Raw genomic sequence first — 21,437 nt, forward strand, 5'->3', positions numbered from 1 at the left:
GAAGGTGAGTGAACTAAGGCAGTGGCAGTGGAATAAAGTTCAAAGTGGTTATAACATTTTACCCTCCCACAATGTATGAACGTTCCAGTTGCTACCTATCCTCACCAACACTTGATGTTGTCTGTGGTTTTTAATTTTAGCCAAGTCATTGTGGTTTTATTTGCATTGGCCTGAGGAATAATGATGTTGAGCACATTTTCACTTGCTTATTGACCATTGGATGTTCTTTTATGAAGTGCTATGTAAAAATTTCCCTCCCCCATTTTTTGAATTGGCGTTTTGTCCTTTTCTTTTTGATATTTACAAGTTCTTTGCATACACTGGTTCTGAGTCCTTTGTTAGATAAACATATTAAAGATATCTTCTCCCAATGTGTGTCCTGTGGTTTCACTTTCTTAATGTTGTCTTTGATGAGTACACATTTTTATTTTGATAAATCCATATTGCTATTTTTTTTCTTTTACAGATAGTGTTTTATGTGGCCTATTTAAGAATCTTTGCTTATGTTTTCTTCCAGAATCATTGTTTATCTTTCACATTTAAGTTTATGATTTATCTGGAATTAATTATTGTGTAAGATGTGAGGTAGGTGGTTAAGGTTCATTTTTTCCACCCAATACAGGTTGGGGGGAAAATATTGTTGTCTAGCATCACTTATTGAAATGACCATCTTTTTCCTCATTATATTGATGCCTTCATTGTAAATGTATTATCTTTACATGTGTGGATATAATTCTGAACTCCTTGTTCAATTGCAGTGATATATTTGTATGTCCTTATGCCAGTTAACTTGTTTTATTTACTTTATTTGTATAAAAAGTCTTAAATCTGAGCCATTCATCTTTGAGATGATTTAGAAACTGTGATAGGCTACATGTTTTTGGTTTGAGGTACAGCTGGCTATTAGAAAGTGAAATAAAAATTATGTATTTAATAATTGCAAGTGAATTAAACTTAGAATAAACTAATTATCTTATAATACTTTATAGCAATAATCAACGTGTTTTTTTAGGTTATGATGGGACTGTGTTAACATTTCAGAAACATTGCTTTTAAATTGACATATACTTTGTGTTAACCTAAGGTAAGAAATGTACTGTTACTTTCTCTGGAGGTTTAAAATAGATCAGAAAGATGGTTTTTACATTTGCGAAGAGCTGTATCATAGGGGAAGTGAACTGATAAGCTGGTTAAACAATGGCAATAGGCACAGTCTGTTCTGCTTTGTCCCAGCATTCTTTTGCCAGTGAGTATTCTTTTAGTCTCATTCCTAGATCCCCCAGTGGTCAGTAAACATCTATTTTTTTTTTTTTTTATAATTTCAAAGTTGTCAGATTTGTATTAGAATCCTAGCAGAAAACAGAAGACATTCTAGTGAGATGTCTGAAATCAGTTTAATGGAGCACCTTTTTATAGACTGTAACAAAGTAAACAACATGACACCTGGAGACTGTCAATAGCAAAAACAGTTACCACCTTCAGGCTAAGGTGGCAAGAAGAAGAAATACCATGACTCTATTTACAAGGAATATAAAACTATATTTCATTTCTTATAACTTATTTATTTAAATGTCACATGACAGTGTCCTCCTGTGTTACCATCCTGTGAAAGTAACATTTCAGTTGATAGCAATGAAATTTTAAACCTTTTTGAAATATACTGGTTGATTTCCTTTTCTCTCAGTATGTGGAAAATTTTCAATATTTCTTGTCAAATGGAAAGAGATAAGATAATTTGTCATGGGATATCTCAAAAATAGCATTTGAGTATTTTCGTTCATATACATCACTGTTCCTTTCCTGTACTGCAATTATCTTCCTCAAATAAATTCTGAGAATTCTCAGTTCATATGTAAGTAGAAATATGACAGAAGTCTGAACTGAAATGGCAATTCAGTTAGCTTAAAATTTAAATTATCTTTTTAAATACATTTTACCTAGGTTCACAATGGTCCGTAGTGGAAAAAATGGTGATCTTCATCTTAAACAGATTGCATATTACAGACGAACTGGTGAATATCATCCAACTACACTGCCAAGTGAGAGAAGTGGCATAAGAAGAGCAGCAAAAAAATTTGTCTTCAAAGGTAAAATGAATGTTCAAACTCTTGATTATTGAGTTGTAGATGCTTCCCCACATTCTTCTTTGTAGAAGTTTGAGAATTTCTGTAGTAATTTTTGTTGCTAAACAATTAGCAGTTGAATTGATGATGCCACTCCATCAAAAGCAAAATTAAAATTACACTCAAGCTAACTGAAGGCCAGTAAGCACGAAAAGGAAGGTTTAAATTATAGGCAGAATGTGACACCATGAAAGAAAACAAAACATTTTTCTAAATTAACAACTTCTGCTTTTGTTCTCTCATGTTCTCTAATGGTGCACTTTCCAGCACTGATGTCACTGTCAGTGAGGAACGTTTCTGATGCTTGATATGAAAATGTTGACAAAGTTGACTGGGTTGTTTACTAAAATAAAAACTGAAAGGAATTAACTATATTTCTGTGATCACGTCCCCCTAACCTCCACCAGTGCCATTAAATATTCTTAGGATCACATTTATTTTAGGATCTTTGAATCTCCCCAGATGGATTAGATATTTGAAAGGCAGTGGGATATTTATCTTGGAATGTCATGATAATTTTTTATTTTTCACCTATAAAAGAGAAGAGAAGTTTGGGATGAGATAAGCAACAAGTAGTCACCAGTTAATTAAATGAATGTTTGTGTTTAAATGGGAACTTTGCCTTTTAGGCTTATCCCAAAGCAGGTTAATAAAATTCTAGGATAATAAATAAATGCCTGCTCATGTCTCCCTGTGTATGTCCCTACCAATAACTCCCTTATACTTAAGATTAGGCAGACCCATTATCAGTTAGACTAAAGTGAGGATTCATTCGTTCATATATTTGATAATTTATGTAACAAATGTTAACTGGGTTTCTCCTATGTGCCAGTCACATTCTAAATCTTGGAGATATATTGTTAAATAACGTAGATAAGATTCCTGCTCTCAGGTTGCTTATATTCTAATTCTAAAAAGTAAGGAATGTTCCACTTCTCAATCTGCTTACTCATATTAGTAGCTGAATGGGTATTTTGGAGTTTGAATAGCTAGCCCATTCATATTAGAGAAGTAGATGGTGATTCTGCCCATAAGCTCGTTACTTCCCAACTGCAGATTCTTCTCACATGTCCTCCTAGGAAACAGAGAATTATCTTGAGGATTAAGGTTTTTGCCACTTTCCCACTTCACCATCCCTACCTTCTATTCAAATCCAGAAAAAGCTGAGAGAGCTGTTTGCTTGCAAAAATGCAGTGATGATTAAACATTATTTTAGAAAATTATGTTCTAGGAAGTTGTTTCTCTGTACATAATTTATTCGCTAATCTATTCCATTTTTAGAAAGTGCCTGCAAAATCTTCTTACTTTGAGTACTCCCATAGAGAGATAATTTCCTATTTCCGTAGTGATTACGTGCTTTGATAAAAAAGCTTGCTCTACTTATATTGATATCTACAAAATTATAGCAGTTACTGCCCTTCCTAAGTATCTAGCAAGTGTAACAGCTAAGAACCTTTGTGTGGTAGCATCATTACAAATAAATATTCTATTTTAAATGCAGTAAGATTTTATAAAACAAAACAAAAACCTTCATGGTTTAAACAGAAGGCTATGATTGCCTTAAAACTACATAGATCTCTAAAAATAGCAGTTTTATCTTTTTGTTATCCTTTATTCTAGAAAAAAAGCTGTTTTATGTTGGAAAAGACAGAAAACAAAATCGTTTGGTAATTGTTTCAGAAGAGGAAAAAAAGAAAGTCTTAAGAGAATGCCATGAAAATGACAGTGGAGCTCATCATGGTATATCCAGGACCCTCACTCTGGTAGAATCCAATTATTATTGGACATCTGTGACCAATGATGTCAAACAGTGGGTATGGCTTATGTATTTAGAATATTATGAATAATGACTTTCTGATAGATATTTAAAATCTATTATTTCCCCAGATTTATTCTGGGTATCACCTTTTGTTAAGTATATTTGGCATTGTTATTTTTATTTAAAAAACCACTTAAAGGGAGTTGTATTTTCCTTCACAGTTGTTTTAAATCACTTAAGTATAATTTGAACGGGAAAGTATATGCTCTCATCTTTTGTGCCTGTTTCATCTTGAGATAGAATGTAAACCCATACCAAATAAAACTAAAATCAAATTTTGAGGATAATGAAATAAGTCTGAGTTTTGTAACTTTGTGACCCATTGGTACCTTCTCCTGATAGAAAATTCACCTATAGGAATTCTGGGTTTCATGCTGGAAGTCATCTGATCCTACTCTTTCCAGTGCACTGTATGCCAAATGGTAGGAATTCATTGAAATATATGTGAGATCTCCTTAATAATTGTAGTAGTGCATCAAAAATACTGGCATTTCAAGCATAAGGAATTAAACCAGCATTTAACCAAGTATTATTTGTGAGTTATTGGTTTATGGATCTATTCAGGTATTCCAAAGGCCTTCATAATTTATGTATTTTCCCTGCCATGCATTTTTTACAAGCATTCAGTGAAATCTGTCAAATTGTTATCATTTAAGAATGATATAACTTTTGAGAATAATCAGAAGTTATTTGTGATAAAATCCAACAAATAAGTTTAAATTGGAAAATGAAAATTCTGTTCAAAAGTAACTGTGATTATAACGTGATTAAATGACTTTTAAATTTTTCCTCAGAAGCTAGTTTGAAAGTAGTCTCCAGGGTGGAATTCCAGAAATCTATAGAGAAATGGCACCCATCCATAAATTGATTAGTTGATCTTTTCTAACTCAAATGAAAGCTGCAGAACAGCATGAGTTTTGTTTATGTTTACTCTTTTTCCATGACCTAGAAAATTTTCTAGCATATATTATGAATGAAATTATATTTCAATAAATACGGTTAGAATAGATTATCAATCAACTTCTTAATGTGATAACTTTAAAGGAAACAATTTGTGCATATAGAAATTATTGTAAATCTCCATACTGATTTTAAATGATAGGAAACTTAAGATCTTTCTAAGCATTTAATAAATATTGATTATGAACCACATTTATGTTCCATGTGAATAAGACCTGTAAGATGGTCATTTGGTAGTATAATCTTCCCTCAGTATGCGCATGGGATTGGTTCCAGCACCACATTCATATAACCAGATGTACTCATACCGAAGTCCTGCAGTCGGCCTGTGGAACTTGCATATATAAGAAGTCAACTCTGTTTACTTGAGTTTCACATCCCTCCCTACCAATACTGTATTTTTTGTTTGTGTTTGGTTGAAAAAAAAAGCCATGTATAAGCTGACATTCACAGTCCAAACCCATGTTGTTTGAGGGTCCGCTGTAGTGCCAACTACAGTTGTTTGTTGTTGTTTTACTCATTTGTTGTTCTAAATAGGTTTAATCCAGTGATTCTCAGTCTGCAAGTTTCTCCTTCAAAACACAAAATGTACCTATTAATCATTTTAAAATTCAGATTTATAAGACTGCTTTTATATTGTGTTGAGTATTAACATTTGTATATATTTTCTTTATTGTGTGCCTGTTTGTAGGTATACGCTTGTCAGCATTGCCAAGTAGCAAAAAATACAGTTATTGTAGCACCGAAACAACATCTTCTCAAGGTGGACAATCCATGGAGTTTAGTTACTGTTGATCTGATGGGGCCTTTTCATACAAGCAACAGAAGTCATGTGTATGCTATAATCATGACAGATTTGTTCACCAAATGGGTTATGATTTTGCCTCTATGTGATGTTTCAGCATCAGAAGTTTCTAAAGCTATTATCAATATATTTTTCTTATATGGACCTCCTCAGAAAATAATAATGGACCAAAGAGATGAATTCATTCAGCAGGTAAGACAATTAAACAACTTAGGTCTGGGATCATATCTTATTCCCTTTCAGTGTCCAGAACCAGTGCCTTGTGCATTATATTACAGAGTGCTTAATAAATTCAGATAAATTGCTATAGGTATAGAGGTATGATATTAAATACTAACAAGGATAGTTGTACTGGAAATTAGGAAATTAAGATTTTAGTACTTACTGTGGGTTATTGTAAACCTATTTTCAGATTAAAATGAGGAGGTTGGACCAAATAATCTTTACTTCCAGATTAAAAACCCATGATCAGTCAGGCCTGGTGGCTCACACCTATAATCCCTTTAGGAGGCTGAGGTGGGTGGATCACTTGAGCTCAGGACTTCAAGACCAGCCTGGGCAAGAAGGCAAAACCCCATCTCTACAAAAAAATACAAAAATTAGCTGGGCATGGTCGTGGGTGCAATCCAGTTTAGGGGAAGGCTATTAGCACTTCTATTTATATTTAAAAAAAAAAAAAGAAATGAAGCTTTATTAATAATGTGTACAAATTGATATTAACATCCTAACTCAGTCAACAAGACAGGTATGTCACACATGCTATGAGAAGGTATCCTGAAAGAAAAGGGAGAATGCACATTTCCTCACTCATACTTTTGCTTTCAGCAGTTGATTGAATGTATGGATATCATCTAGCATTCACCACACTATTCACAAAGTGGCCAGGGAGCTTAGATTTCTTGCAGTGAAACCAGACAATACTAAAAGGCAAGCACCCATCCACCACAAGAAAATAGTGCTGGCACATCTACTTAACTTCTAGCTCTTTGTTAGACACATCGATGAGATGAAAACAAATCGTTACTAGAATACTCCCTCTTTATCTGCAGTTTTACTTTCTGAGGTTTCAGTTACTATAGTCACCTACAGTCCAAAAAATATTAAATACGAAATTCCAGAATTAAACAATTTATAAGTTTTTAAATTGTACACCATTCTGAATATTGTGATGAAATCTCATGCTCTCCTGCTCTGTCCAACTGGGATGTGAATCATCTCTTCATCCAGCATATCTTCATTGTATATGCTACTCCCTCTCCCTCATCAGTCACTTAGTAGCTATCTTGGTTATCAGATCAAATGTCGTGGTTTGTATCCAAGTTACCTTTATTTTACTTAAGAATGACCCCAAAGTGCATGAGTAGTGATGTTGGCATATTGTTACTCATCCTATTAAAATAGGATATTTTTTTAGGTATTATTATACTTATAAATTATTATTAGTTACTACTCTCTTACTGTGCCTAATTTATAAATTAAAGTCTCTCATAAGTATGTATATATGGGAAAAAATGTAGTATAGTTAGAGTTTGTATAGTTAGAGTCAGTACTACCTGCAGTATCAAACATTCACTAGGGGCCTTGGAACATATTCTCTGAAGATAAAGGGAAACCACATTTATCAGATATGATAGGAAATTGACCATCAAATTCAAAATTATGAAGAATACTCTTCGAAATATTGGTTCACTTCCACTTTTATTAATGAAGAGCCTTACCCTAAGTGCATATAATGTTTCAAGGTATTTTCTAATGATAATATGAAGCCATTACGATTAGCTAGCAATTTTTCCAATTGTGTTTAAAGTTATTTGGTAACCAATCCAGGACTTTGAAAATTTTACTACAGGCAACAATAGGTTCAAGCGTGGTGGCTCCTACCTGTGATGTCAGTTTTCTGGGAGACTGAGGTGGGAGGATAACTTGAGATCAGGAGTTCAAGACTAGCTGATGCAATATAGCAAGACTCTGTCTCTACCAAAAAAAAATTTTTTTTTAATTAGCTGGATGTGGTGTTGCACACCCATAATCCCAGCAACTCAGGAGGCTATGTATGGATCACTTAAACCCAGGACATCAAGGCTGCAGTAAGCTATGATTGCATCACTGCACTCCAGTTTGGGCAACAGTGAGACCCTGTCTCAAATAAAAAAAAAAAATAATAGGCTGGGGTGGGTGGCTCATGTCTGTTGTAATCCTAACAGGTGGATCACTTGAGCATAGGAGTTTGAGACTAGCCTAAGCAACATGGTGAAATACAATCTCTACAAAAAATACAAAAATTAGTCAGGGGTGTGGGGCACACACCTGTAGTCCAGCTACTCAGGAGGTTGATATGGGAAGATCGCTTGAGCCCAGGAGGTTGAGGGCTCCAGTGAGCCAAGATCATGCACTCCATCCTGGGTAAGAGTGAGACCCTGTCTCAAAAAAAAGGAGGGGGGGCGGTAACAAGTAACATGTGCAGGCCTATTTTGTGAGGTTGCTTAAAAAAAATCCCAAAAAAGTGACATATCATTGGGAAAACTTGTTCTTTTTTCTGTGATTAAAATGGCCTCACTATTACCCAGAAAGCATAATGATGATATTTCAAAATGAACTCTTTTGTCAGCAAATACTGATACAGAAAACACTGCCAAAGATTATAACATAATAGTGTGGGAGGTTTATTATATAATTGAATAAAAATACAGATGTTTCTAACATAGCTTAGCTTACAGTATTTGCTAAATTGTTTCAATAAAATGCACAAAGAACTTTTTGTAAGCCTCTGAAGGAAAGAGAATAAACATTATCAGTAAGAAAATTAATTTTTTAATATGTCTTACAGAGAACTAAAATTATAAGGACTGACAGAGTATCTGGTTTGATGGTTGGGGGGCTGCTAGGGCAAGGCTGTCAAGATAGCATTTCACAAATGGATTCCCTGGATCATTCTTAGGCAACCTCTTGAAACAAAGAAGTTAAAGGCTTTTTCAAGTGTCATTTAAAACTATTGATCCAGACTCAGATTGAAGCTGACCCAAATGACATCTATTTTCTGGGATTTCTTTCTAATTACTGTTTAATTAAAGACAGGCAGCCTGAATTAGTATGTATATCAGCTAGGAAGTGTATTCAATCGAAGTAACAGACTGCCTTTCCCTATCCCAATACATTAATATATGTTTTATATATATTATCCCAGTATATGTTGGCAGTGATAGTCACTCCTATTGTATTCACAACATGGCTGCCAGAGCACATGCCACAGTGCCTACACTTCAGTCAGAAAGAAAGAAGAGAGTAATGAGCAAACAAAGCTAGTACCAGCTGAGTTTGCCCAACAACTTTTACTTACAACTTTTTGGCTAGAATTATGTCACATGACCACCCCTACCTGCAAGGGAGTCTGGGAAATGTAGTTTTCTTTTTGTTGCTTTCCCCTCTTGTGTTAACTTTGCTTATTTAGTTATTCTGATACTACTCATCTTCATTTTAAAAGACAGATTTATGAGCCAAAGGTTTACTGAACTCAAAATAATAAGGAAAAAATAAGTCTGAAGGATGACATAGGAAAAATTATATTTAACAGGCTTACGGTTACAAGTATTGTAAACTCATCTTGGTTTCTTTTAAGTGCTGCACATAATATAGTAACAATAATACTAGCAGTTAGAAGTTATAAAATGCTTGTTATTGACAATAACTGTTTTTTATTTTTTTTTGAGACGGAATTTTGCTCTTGTTACCCAGGCTGGAGTGCAGTGGCGCGATCTCGGCTCACCGCAACCTCCGCCTCCTGGGTTCAGGCAGTTCTCCTGCCTCAGCCTCCCGAGTAGCTGGGATTACAGGCACACGCCACCATGCCCAGCTAATTTTTTGTCTTTTTAGGAAAGATGGGGTTTCACCATGTTGACCAGGATGGTCTCGATCTCTTGACCTCGTGATCCACCCGCCTCAGCCTCCCAAAGTGCAGAGATTACAGGCGTGATGCCAATAACTGTTTTAAGTGCTTCATAAACATTAACTTATGACCTAGTGTGGGTTTTTTTTTTTTTTTTTTTTGAGAGACTGTCTACTAAATTAAAAAATTACTTGAGGGCCGGGTTCAGTGGCTTATGCCTGTAATCTCAGCACTTTTAAAAGCTGAGGTGGGTGGATTGCTTGAGTCCAGGAGTTTGAGACCAGCCTAGGCAACATGGCAAAACTCCATCTGTACAAAGTATTTAAAAATTAGCTGGACATGGTGACAGATGCTTGTAGTCCTAGCTGCTAGGCAGGCTGAGGTGAGAGAATTGCCTCAGCCCAGGTGGTGGAGGCTGCACTCCAGCCTATGTGACAGAGCAAGACCCTGTCTCCCCACCCCACAAATAAAGAAAAAAATTAAACTCAAAGTTAGTATTCAGTTCTATTCTTCCATGTTGTATGTGTGTATTGTGCAGGGCACTTAATCTCTTAAAGCTTCAGCCTCAAAAACTTGTAAGATCTAATGACAATAGTGTAGAGCATCTAGTGTGATGATCAGCATATGGTAGACTCAATAAATGGTAACCACTATTGTATACATAAAATTTTACATATTTTTGTATGTTTTTATATAGAATGTTATGGTCACTAAAAAGGCAAGATTCTAATTCTTTTGAAGCCTTTTTTAAGACAATGGGAAAATAAAACACAAATTTTAAAAAACCAGCTTTGTTTTATGTATTTTTCAGATCAATGTTGAACTGTACAGATTGTTTGGCATAAAGCAAATTATAATTTCTCCTGCCTCTGGAACTGTTAATCCAACAGAAAGTACACCTAGCACAATCAAAACGTTTCTCTCCAGACACTGTGCTGACCACCCAAACAATTGGGATGATCACCTATCAGCTGTTTCATTTGCCTTCAATGTAACTCACGTGGTATGTGCCTTTTTATAATTCTGTACTTCTGAGTTATGACTTTCTTGGCCAGATAAATGTTTTATTACAAAATTGACGTTTATTTTCTTTAAAATAGGAGCCTACAAAAAACACACCATATTTTCAAATGTTTAATCGAAATCCCTATATGCCTGAGACTTCAGATAGTCTTCATGAAGTGGATGGTGATAATACAAGTATGTTTGCCAAAATTCTAGATGCAATTAAAGAAGCCGATAAAATAATGGAGAATAAGACAACTTCAATGAGCCAGGTGATTCTATTTAATAGAAAAACTGTAATCTAAAACTTTATAAAGTTATATTTAAAATTGCAGTATATACATGTATGCATGCATGCACACACGCAGTATACCCTTACATGCCAAAATTTTTTATCTGTCAAATTTTGCTTGTCTTGATTAAGAAGTTGGTTTACTTGCTATGAAATGCTGAGAGGCAATAATGAGAAAGCTATGGATTTTGGAATCAAGTCAAGCTGGATTCAAACCTATAATCTTAACTGCTTTGAGTTTGAGTTTGGCAAATTACTTAACCTATCTTAGTTTACCTTATATATAAAGTAGTGTTAATAATACTGATTTTGAAATGTTGTTTTAAGAATTAAATAGACTTCATGCCTATCTTTTAGTAGCATCCCAATAAGTATTTTTTATAATATTCTCATTATCTGCATTTACTTTCAAGATACTATAACTCTTTCATAACTTTGTTCTTTTTCTTTTTACACTTGTAGATGGAGAACAACAATTTGGATGAACTAAATAAAAGCAAGATCATTGTTAAAAAGAAACCAAAGCAATTAAATCCATTTCACTTAAAAGTGGGTCATGAAGTTTTAAGACAAAGGAAAAATTGGTGGAAGGATGGTCGTTTTCAGTCTGAATGGGTTGGTCCTTGTGTCATAGACTATATTACAGAAAGTGGATGTGCTGTCCTGAGAGACAACACTGGGGCTAGACTGAAAAGACCTATCAAAATGTCTCACCTTAAGCCCTACATAAGAGAATCCAGTGAACAAGGTAAATTATCTGTCACTCCTCTACATTTTTATTCCTTTGGGTAAGGAGAAAAGTTAAAAATAACAGAAACCTTTCTCCCCTCTTTTGTTAGGTTTTCTTTTTCTTTCTCATCTTCATAAAATTTGTTATAGCTTTAGCTATCCCAGGTAGTCTGTTTTATGACAGTATCTCTTCTGTCAGGCCCATGAGATTTTTATTGTTGTTGTTTTGTTTTTGTTTTTGAGCCCGAGTCTCACTCTTTTGCTCAGGCTGGAGTGCAGTGATGTGATCTTGGCTCGTTGCAACCTCCACCTCCTAGGTTCAAGCAGTTCTGCCTCAGTCTCTGGAGTAGCTGGGATTACAGGCATGCACCACCATGCCTGGTGAATTTTTGTATTATTAGTCCATGTTGGCCAGGCTGGTCTTGAACTCCTGACTTCACGCCGGGGATTACAGGCGTGAGCCACAGCACCGAACTTTTTTTTTAGATGGAGTTTCGCTCTTGTTGCCCAAGCTGGAGTGCAATGGCACGATCTCACCTCACTGACCCCTCCACCTCCAGGGTTTAAGCAATTCTCCTGCCTCAACCTCCCAAGTAGCTGGAATTACAGGCTCACGCCACTATATCTGGAAATTTTTTTGTATTTTTAGTAGAAACGATGTTTTACCATGTTAGCCAGGCTGGTCTCAAACTCCTGACCTCAAGTGATCCGCCCACCTCGGCCTCCCAAAGTGCTGGGATTACAGGTGTGAGCCACTGTGCCTGGCCATTTTTTAAATTTCTACTATGTTTTTTATAGTTTATGTGGGAGATACTAAACCTGTTTTCCTCTGGAGGAAAGATAACATCTTAACATCATCTCTATTTTTGCTTTCTCAATTTTTTTTTTTTTTTTTTTTGAGACAGAGTCTCACTCTGTCCCCCAGGCTAGAGTTCAGTGGTGTAGTCTGGGCTCATTGAAACCTCTGCTTCCTGGATTCCAGCAGTTCTTGTGCCTCAGCCTCCCAAGTAGCTGGGATTATAAGCATGTGCCACCAGGCCTGGCTAAATTTTTGTGTTTTAGTAGAGACGAGGTTTCACCATTGGCCAGGCTGGTCTTGAACTCGTGGCCTCAAGTGATTTGCCTGCCTTGGCCTCCCAAAGTGCTGAGATTACATGCATCTGCCATTGCACCTGGCCTTACAATGTTCTGTTAGTCACTCTTGCCTCTTTTTAGCATGAAAAACAGCCACTATGATCGTTAATGCCAAAAACAACCATACTGTCCAGAATCCAGATGTCAGATAAATATTAGGGTACTTTGAAAATGTCGTTAAATTTTAATATTGCTTTATAGTTAGGTCATGGTTGTGGGCCAGGTGTGGGTACAGAGTGGGGTATCCTCAGAATGCTGTAAGGTGCTGTAAGAAGAGGTAATAGCACTCTAAACAAGGCTATCCTTGCCCCTAACTTTGGTTCTGAACAGTCAAGATATCCTGTTCTCTGTAACCCTTTCTGTCATAGACTAGTTAAGTGATGTTTTTGCCATGGCTTTTGGATTATGTTCCCCACTTTATCAAGACTTTTTTTTTGTCCTAATGTATCTGCTTCCTTAGAACTTCTCTGAGGTGGATAACTGAGAGGAAGTTAGTTGGTACCTTAGCCAGATGAAGCATTAATATTATTTATGAGTAACATTTAATGGAAAATATATTTTTAAACAACATAAACAAGTTACTAACAGGCTTTAGCAAATATTAGTAACAAAAAGAGTAGCAACAGTATAAATAACCTACACTTACCCTACACCTTTTCTTAAGAGGTAAAGCCCTCTTGGGCCGCTCAGTAATGATAGCTCAACTCTGCTTCTAATCTGGCGTACAACTCTCATGTTACAACCTCTTAGCACTTGCCTTCTTGTGACAGACCCAGTTGTTTAGTCAGTAAACTTACCCTGAACTATGTTCTCATCCTGAAAACTCACAAGTACTTTCATTCTCTTTGTTAGAAGATAAATGCTTTCCTGGTTTGTGCCTCTTCTCAGTTCTGAGCTACGTTTAATGATCTCTCTCTTCTGCAAGATAAGTGGGGAAAAAAAGGTTACATTTCTCTGATTTGTAGAAATTCAAAGTAAATGTAATTTCTGCCATTTTTTCCTTCAATATCACATATTTTCTTGAAAATATTTTTCACGATTTTCTTGAAAACCACCTCACAAGTTGATTTTAAAGAGTCCTTGAGCGGAATTAAAGCAAACAAATTGATTTGAATAATTATTGAAATTTTTATTTGTCGTAAATTTTGATGTGCTATAGCCCAAATAACTATCTATCCACATTTGTCATTGCTGCTGTTACTAGCCTTGAGATTTCATAGCTCTATTAAAGACACTGTCTAAAGCAGATATAATTCTTTTGCCAACCTCTTATCCATTCTTATCTAGAATTGAATGTAGAGTGAGCACATTCAGTACGAGGTCTACAATATTTGTCATTGCTATTTTAAGTAAGTCTGGCGTCAGAGTAAGACTCAATCTCAAAATGTTGGAATTACAGATGTGAGTCACTGTGCCCAGTCCAGTTATATATTTCTAAACCAATGGTTATTCAGTTCTCTGTTGACAGTATTAGTTATTATAATAACAGTGATATCGTATCAAATTATAGTTATTATTTTGTGTTGAGAAAAGATATACTAGTATGACAGCACATTCTAATAGTTTGAGGATTATCAGATCATATATAGGATTAGTTTAGTCACTTCTCTTTAAAATAAGAAAATCAAGTAGTCTGAAACCTTGTCTTTTTCTTTCTGATTGAAGAAATAATCCAAATCAGACTTCTTTGAAGCTGTAATTTTTATTTATTTTTCTCCTTAGGGAAATTTAAAAATTGATTATTTATCTATTAAGTTACACCTTAAAACTATGTTAAGGCTGGGCACAGTGGCTTATGCCTGTAATCCCAGCATTTTGAGAGGCCGAGATGGATGGATTGCCTGAGCTCAGGAGTTCAAGACCAGCCTGGACAATGTAGCGAAACACCATCCCTACAAAAAAAAATACAGAAATTAGCTGGGCATGGTGATGTGCACCTTTAGTCACAGCTACTTAGGGAGCTGAGGCAGAGGACCACTTGATCCCGGGAGTTTAAGGCTACAGTGAGCCAAGATCATACTCCTGCACACCAGCCTTTGTAACAGAGTGAGACCACATCTTTTTTTTTTTTTTTGAAATGGAGTTTCACTCTTGTTGCCCAGGCTGAAGTGCAATGCTGCAATCTTAGGTCCCTGCAACCTCCGCTTCCTGGGTTCAATTGATTCTCCTGCCTCAGCCTCCCGAGTAGCTGGGATTACAGGTGCCCACCCCTACATCCAGCTAATTTTTGTATTTTTAGTAGAGATGGCATTTTGCCATGTTGGGCAGGCTGGTCTCAAACTCTTGACCTCAGCTGATCTGCCCTCCTTGGTCTCCCAAAGTGCTGGGATTACAGGTGTGAGCCACTGCGCTGGGCTGAGACCCCATCTCTTTAAAAAACTCTACATTAAAAATGGGTATCAGTGTCAGGCGTGGTGGCTCATGCCTGTAATACCAGTACTTTGCGAGGCCAAGGTGGTTGGATCACAAGGTCAGGATATCAAGACCATCCTGGCCAACATGGTGAAAACCTGTCTCTACTAAAAATACAAAAGTTAGCTGGGCATGGTGGCAGGCATCTGTAATCCCAGCTACCGGGTGGCTGAGGGAGGAGAATTGCTTGATCCCAGGATACAGAGGTTGTAGGGAGCCGAGATTGCGTCAACGCACTCCAGTCTGGCATCAGAGTAAGACTTCGTCTCAAAATAAATAAATAAAAAATAATAGTAAAAATGGGTATCAAAACTGCTGATTAACACCTTCCTGAAATGTCTTGAAAATATTTTAGTTTCAAAGAAACTAAAAACTTACTTATTCAGTCTGGTCAAAACCAAAATGATGCTTTAAAACAGAGGTCATAATCATAACTATATTAATAGAGTGAGGAAAGAAAAATACTTAGTGAAATGTAGTGTGTAATGTAACTGACTAGAAAAGACCTTTAATATGTTCTGTTTGTTTACTCCCCATCCCTGTGTTTTCAGGGCAAAAAGTTTAATCATGTTCTTTTATCCCTAACTCAGGATTGTTTTAAATTAAGTGTTGTCCAATAAATGAATAATAATACAGGAGCTATGTAATTTAAAATTGTCTAGTAGTCACATTTTAAAAAGTACAGAAATAAGTGAAAATAACTTCAATGATATATTTCATATAACTCAATGTATCCAAAATATTATTTGTTCAACATGTAAGGCCCAAGAGTCTCTTTTCTGATTATTGAAATTAAAGAGCATTTCTTTTAGCTCCAGTAGACTTAGACCACAGTAGGAGTTGAAACATATTTGACCTTTGTGAATGAATGAGAATTTTTTTTTCTAAACAAACAGAACTTTGACATAATTCAGAGTAGATTTCCATTGTGTATAAAGTGATTTGTGTAGAATTTGCTGAGTGTAGTCCTTCTTCTCTATGGTTTTATTACAATAAGGTACTTTAAAGGTTAACTTAGAGGAAAAAGTTTGTGTGTATGTATGTATGTGTGTGACTTACATACAGAAGCTCTTCTCTTAAAATCAAGTGAGGTTAGTAATGTCCAGATGTTTCTAACCAGTGTAACTAGGAGGTACTCAAGTTCAAGGTCTCTGAATCCATTTCAGCAAATTAAAGTGATACTTTCTAAGAGCTTTATATCTACGCATATTTTTCCCTATTGACATATGTTTACTAGACAAAATTTTCCAAAATAGACCTACTTCATCTGTATGAAGAAAGCTTTTTCAGACAGAAAACTTCCTTTATCAATACTTCGAGAGAGTCTTTGGACATTTCTTAAATGCCTATGATATCTACTATCACTGGTAACTTGGCAGAAGTGTACAGGCCTTAAAACTATGAAACTTTTACCCTTCCTAACCTTTTAAAATTCCCTTAATAACTACTTCCTACCCTTCTCCAGTGTTAACAGTAGAGTAATTGCAAATTTTGATGTTAAAACTCTGAGAGTGTTTCAATTTTGTTGATTATTTTTTCTTCCCTCTTGCTACTATTGGACATAACACATCTCATGTTTTTCTTTTTTTTTTTTTTTTTTTTTTGAGACAGTCTTGCTTTGTCACTCAGGCTGGAGTGCAATGGTGTGATCTCACCTCACTGCAACCTCCACCTCCTGAGTTCAAGCTATTCTCTCACCTGAGCCTCCTGAGTATCTGGGATTACAGGCACCCACCACCATGCCTGGCTAATTTTTGTATTTTTAGTAAAGATGGGGTTTCACCGTGTTAGCCAGGTTGGTCTCCAACTTCTGACCTCAAGTGATCCACCCACCTCGGCCTCCACAAGTGCTGGGATTATAGGCATAAGCCACTGCAGCTGGCCACATCATTTATTTTTATTTTTTGTATTTCAGAATTATAGGCAGAATAAATGGCCATACAAGCCCAAGCCCACTTATGCCATATTTTGGTAGAGAGAATAACTTTGTGTGATCTATTAAAGTTTGTAATTTCTAGGGTTCAGTGAGCTATTCATAATAACATTATGAGGCTGAATAGAGTAGGATTGTTTTTCAAAATATACTAGCAAATTTGTCTGCTCTGAGACACTTTCATTGGTCTCTAATCTAAAAAGGCCAATTAATCTTCCTTTTGCTTTCTCAAATTTAAGATTTGAGGACTCCTTAAGCTCTTAAAGTCTTCAGGAGACCAACCTAGGCAATATAATTAGCCGGACATGGCGACACGTGCCTATAGTCCCTGCTATTCATGCCATTGCACTCCAGCCTGAGTGACAGAGCAAAATCATGAATGAATGAATAAATGAAAGAAAAATAGAGATAAGTGAATATATCTTTATCTATATTTTGATGTTTTCAGGGCAAATTTAGAAAAGGCTGGGGTTCAGGAATTTAATCAGCTTTGGTAAAATAATGTCTTCTTGCAACGAATTAAAATATCAATAGGGAGGAATCCTTTCATACATATTAATCTTTATATAGAAGATTTGCCATCAGTTCAACATCCATTTTAAGCATTTTTTTTTTCTGATGGTGATGGTAAATTTGCTCAAAATACAATAAAATGCTGACAAGGAAGATTCCCTGTCAATACTTCAGTATGGCTTAGGTAGACCTTAAAAGTTCCAAAGAATTTTGGCATCAAATTAGATTTAAATAAGCGAAGGTTTTTAAGCTACTTCATTGCAGTCTGCCTTCTTACACATTTCTATCACATAAACCTGAGTTGGCATGTTGTTTTTAAGTTCATGTTGTAACAATTTGATATTATCCTCCCAATATGGGGTTTATAAAGATAAGAAAATGATCTCAAGTTGTAAATGCAAGGATTTAATAATTCTATTTTTTAAAATCATTCTATGACCCTGTTAATTCACCCAAAAATGCTTTATAGAGGCGCCATTGCAACCTTAACTGCTCAGGTTCAAGTGATAGTTCTCAGCCTCCTGAGAAGCTAGGACTGCAGGCACAGGCAACCACACCTTGCTATTTTTTTGTATTTTTTGTAGAGACGGGGTTTTGCCATGTTGGCCAGGCTGGTCTCAAACTCCGGGACTTGAGCAATCCACTGGCTTTGGCCTTACAAAGTGCTGAGATTACAGGCGTGAGCCACCATGACCAGCCTTATAATTTTATTTTTAATCTATGCCATAATTCTCACTCCTTCTACCCCCTGTTCCCCATACATACATATCTACCAAGGGCAGGTCAAGGGAACAGGAAAATGGCTGTTTTAAAATCCTTGATCTTTCCTGCATTTTTTATGTATGAACTGTCAAATTTATATCTCATTTAATTTATTCTTTGACATTCATATTTATTTAATAGAGAGTAGAACTCCCTAGAACTTAATCTTGATAGTTAATTTTTATTACTTGGGATTTTATTTCTGACTTAACATTGTTTAATTTTAAAATATGTTTAATTATTATTCTAAAAGTCAAATGTATGATTTCTCTTCTTTCAGAAAGTCTATATCTCTTGCACGGTTCAGTAGTGGCAGATCATGACTACATTGGATTGCCTGAAATTCCGGTTGGAGCATACCAAGCAAATATTCTGGTGGAAGATGCAACTATTGGTATAGTTGATAATGAATTACTGACATCAAGCAAGGATCGTGAACTATTAGAATATAGAAATACGAAAATCTCTCCATTGATAGACGATCATAGTACTCTTGAAAAGCAGACTTTCAGTCTGTTGGATTCCTCAAACCAGGTTCTTGAATACTTAAGTTAGTAAATACCAAAATTTATTTAAAGTGCTTGTTTAGAATGTATAAACTCTTAATGATATCTTATTCATTAAAAACGGTTGTATAGAAGAAGTATCTTGACACATTCTTAATGACTAAATTCAGAAGGTTTATTTTATAGTTATTTATTTATTTAAAATTGTGACACATTTGAATATCCTTATACATCTATATGAAGGCAAAGAAAGCATGTAATATATAGAATTCACTTTTTCTTCTAAAAAGAGAATGGACAAAGCACCTCCACTTCATAGGAAGTAGATTCTAGCTCAGATCTCTCAAATCTTTGTATGGCTTTGGTACCATTTCTCAGTTTTAAATTTTCTGAAATTCTCTACCTTTTCAACAATATGTTTGAACTACTTTGAATGGGATTGATAAGTATTGAACCAACTGTAACAATGAATGAAATGAAACTTCTTTTGGTTTTGTTAGAACTTCTAAAAACAAGATTGTATGAAAAATATAGGGTTATTTAATGGGCTTTTGCAAGATATTGGTCATATCAAATTATCTAATTGGTTAGATAGGGTCAGGATTAGGGTCTGAAACTATGTATTGGTTGGAAAACATTTGTTCATTTTCCTACTATATATTAAAGAGGAAAGCATCAGCCTGGTATGGTGGCTCATACCTATAAATCTCAGGACTTTAGGAGGCCAAGACAGGACGACCACTTGACCCCAGAAGCTCGAGACCAGTCAGAGCAACATAGGGAGACTCCATTTCTACAAAAAATTTTTAAACATTAGTCAGGTGTGGTGGCACATGCCTGTGATCCCAGCTACTCAGGAGGAGCATTCCTTGACTCAGGAGGTTAAGGTTGCAGTGAGATGTGCTCATGCCACAGCACTCCAGCCTGAGTGACAGGGTGAGTCTGGTCTCAACAACAACAACAAAAATATCTGTGAAGATTTTTTCTGTAATCATAAAAAATAATCCTGATAAAATAACCAGTATCAAAGATTTTAAACTGTAATTTATGTGATATTCACACTTTGTTCAATAAATATTTATTATAAGTACTATGAAAAGAACTGTGGGAAAAGTAAAAGATGAGTCAAATGTGTACCTCATTTTTATAAAGGACTTACTGTCTGGTAGTAACAGACTAGGTAAGCCATGTACAACACAAGTTAAGACATGCTAAATTGCAGAAGACAGGTATAAATAATGTACTTAGGGAGGGAAAAAAAGAGAGTTGTTTTTAGATAGGAAATTTGTGTTTATCCTTACGGAAGATGGATCATTTAAGCTTGACCTTGAAGAATGTTTATGGTTTAGTGAATAGATGCAAATCAATTGGAGAGAAGTAATACACAGAGATGAAAATGATTCATGAAAGAGCAGGGCGTCTTGTTGTCTACACTGCCTCAGGTATAAAGTAAAGAAACAAGGTAATGAGGGATAAAGCTGAAAAGGTAAGTAGGAAACCTTATGGAGAGCTTTTAATACTATTAAGGATTCATATGTGTCCCTCCCAAAATTTGTGTTGAAGTCCTAACCCCTACCACCTCAAAATCTGACTTTATTTCGAAATGAGGTTGTTGCAGGATCAACAAAATGAGGATCTTAATTAGTTAAGATAAGATCATCTTTCAGTAGGGTGGGCTCTAATACAGTGTTACTGGTGTTCTGATAAAAGGAGGAAATTTGAACACAGACTCAAGGAGAATACCATGTGAAGATAAAGGCAGAGTTTAAGATGAGCTAAGAAATGGCAAAGATGCCAGAAAACCACCAGAAGTTAGGGGATAGGCATTGAATACATTTTTCCTCAGTCCTCAGAAGAACAACCTTGTCAATACTTTATCTCAGACTTTTGCCTCCAGAACTGTAAGACAATAAAATTCTGTTGTTTCCGCCATCCAGTTTGTGGGACTTTGTTACTGTAGCTCTAGCAAAATAATACTAATACCTGGCTAAATTATTTATTTTCTCAGAACAAAACTAATGAAGATCTTTGTATAAGAAAGTGTCATAATCAGAACTGTGTTTGTGGGTGTTTAATCTGGCAACTAGTAAAGAATAGATTAGAAGAGGAGAAAACAAGGCATGGAGATTAGTTGAGAGGACTTTGTAGTGATGATGAATTATAAAAACCTAAACTAGGACTGTAGCATTGGTAATGAATGGAGTCTGTCTTAAGATCATGACAGAATATCTCACATATTATGTTTCATGACTATACTGAACAGTGATAGGATATCAAAAATGGAGACCTGGGGTATTCTGATTATTCATTTAAGAAGAAAGATTATGTTTAATATAGGCTAAAGGAAAAGTGTTTAGGATAGGGTTTCAATCCAGGACTTCATCTTATACCACAGACCAAATAAATTTCAAACAGAATTCCAGAAAGAAAAAATAAATCCCTTTTTTTTTTTAGAAAAAAAAAAAAGAAGCATAATTGTATAACACAGTGCTACCTATCCTGCTTTCCTCCACAGAGCAAAGTTCATGAGAGAGTCATATTAGAACCTCTTTTTGATAAAT

At 35.5% G+C, this 21,437-nt stretch overlaps 1 protein-coding gene across 9 annotated transcripts in view; it reads left to right on the forward strand.

Moving 5' to 3' along the window:
- The window catches only part of GIN1 (gypsy retrotransposon integrase 1), a 59,041-nt gene that overhangs the window by 6,964 nt on the left and 30,640 nt on the right, over positions 1-21,437 (forward strand). For 5 of the 9 annotated variants that reach the window (XR_013532200.1, XR_013532203.1, XR_013532201.1 and 2 more), the window contains exons 2-8: positions 1,942-2,087; positions 3,744-3,937; positions 5,594-5,899; positions 10,402-10,593; positions 10,691-10,867; positions 11,350-11,635; positions 18,651-18,904. Coding sequence is in view for 4 of the 9 variants with exons in the window: in XM_078365096.1 (XP_078221222.1) it covers positions 1,949-2,087; positions 3,744-3,937; positions 5,594-5,899; positions 10,402-10,593; positions 10,691-10,867; positions 11,350-11,635; positions 18,651-18,904 (1,548 nt within the window). In the remaining 5 variants the exon portion in view is untranslated. Of the gene's footprint in view, positions 1-1,941; positions 2,088-3,743; positions 3,938-5,593; positions 5,900-10,401; positions 10,594-10,690; positions 10,868-11,349; positions 11,636-18,650; positions 20,809-21,437 lie in introns of those variants that run through there. The other 4 variants (XM_008991748.5, XM_078365097.1, XR_013532204.1 and 1 more) reach the window with 3 other exon arrangements.

This window comes from Callithrix jacchus, chromosome 2, assembly GCF_049354715.1.
Source record: "Callithrix jacchus isolate 240 chromosome 2, calJac240_pri, whole genome shotgun sequence".
In the NCBI taxonomy this organism is placed as follows: Eukaryota; Metazoa; Chordata; class Mammalia; order Primates; family Cebidae; genus Callithrix; species Callithrix jacchus.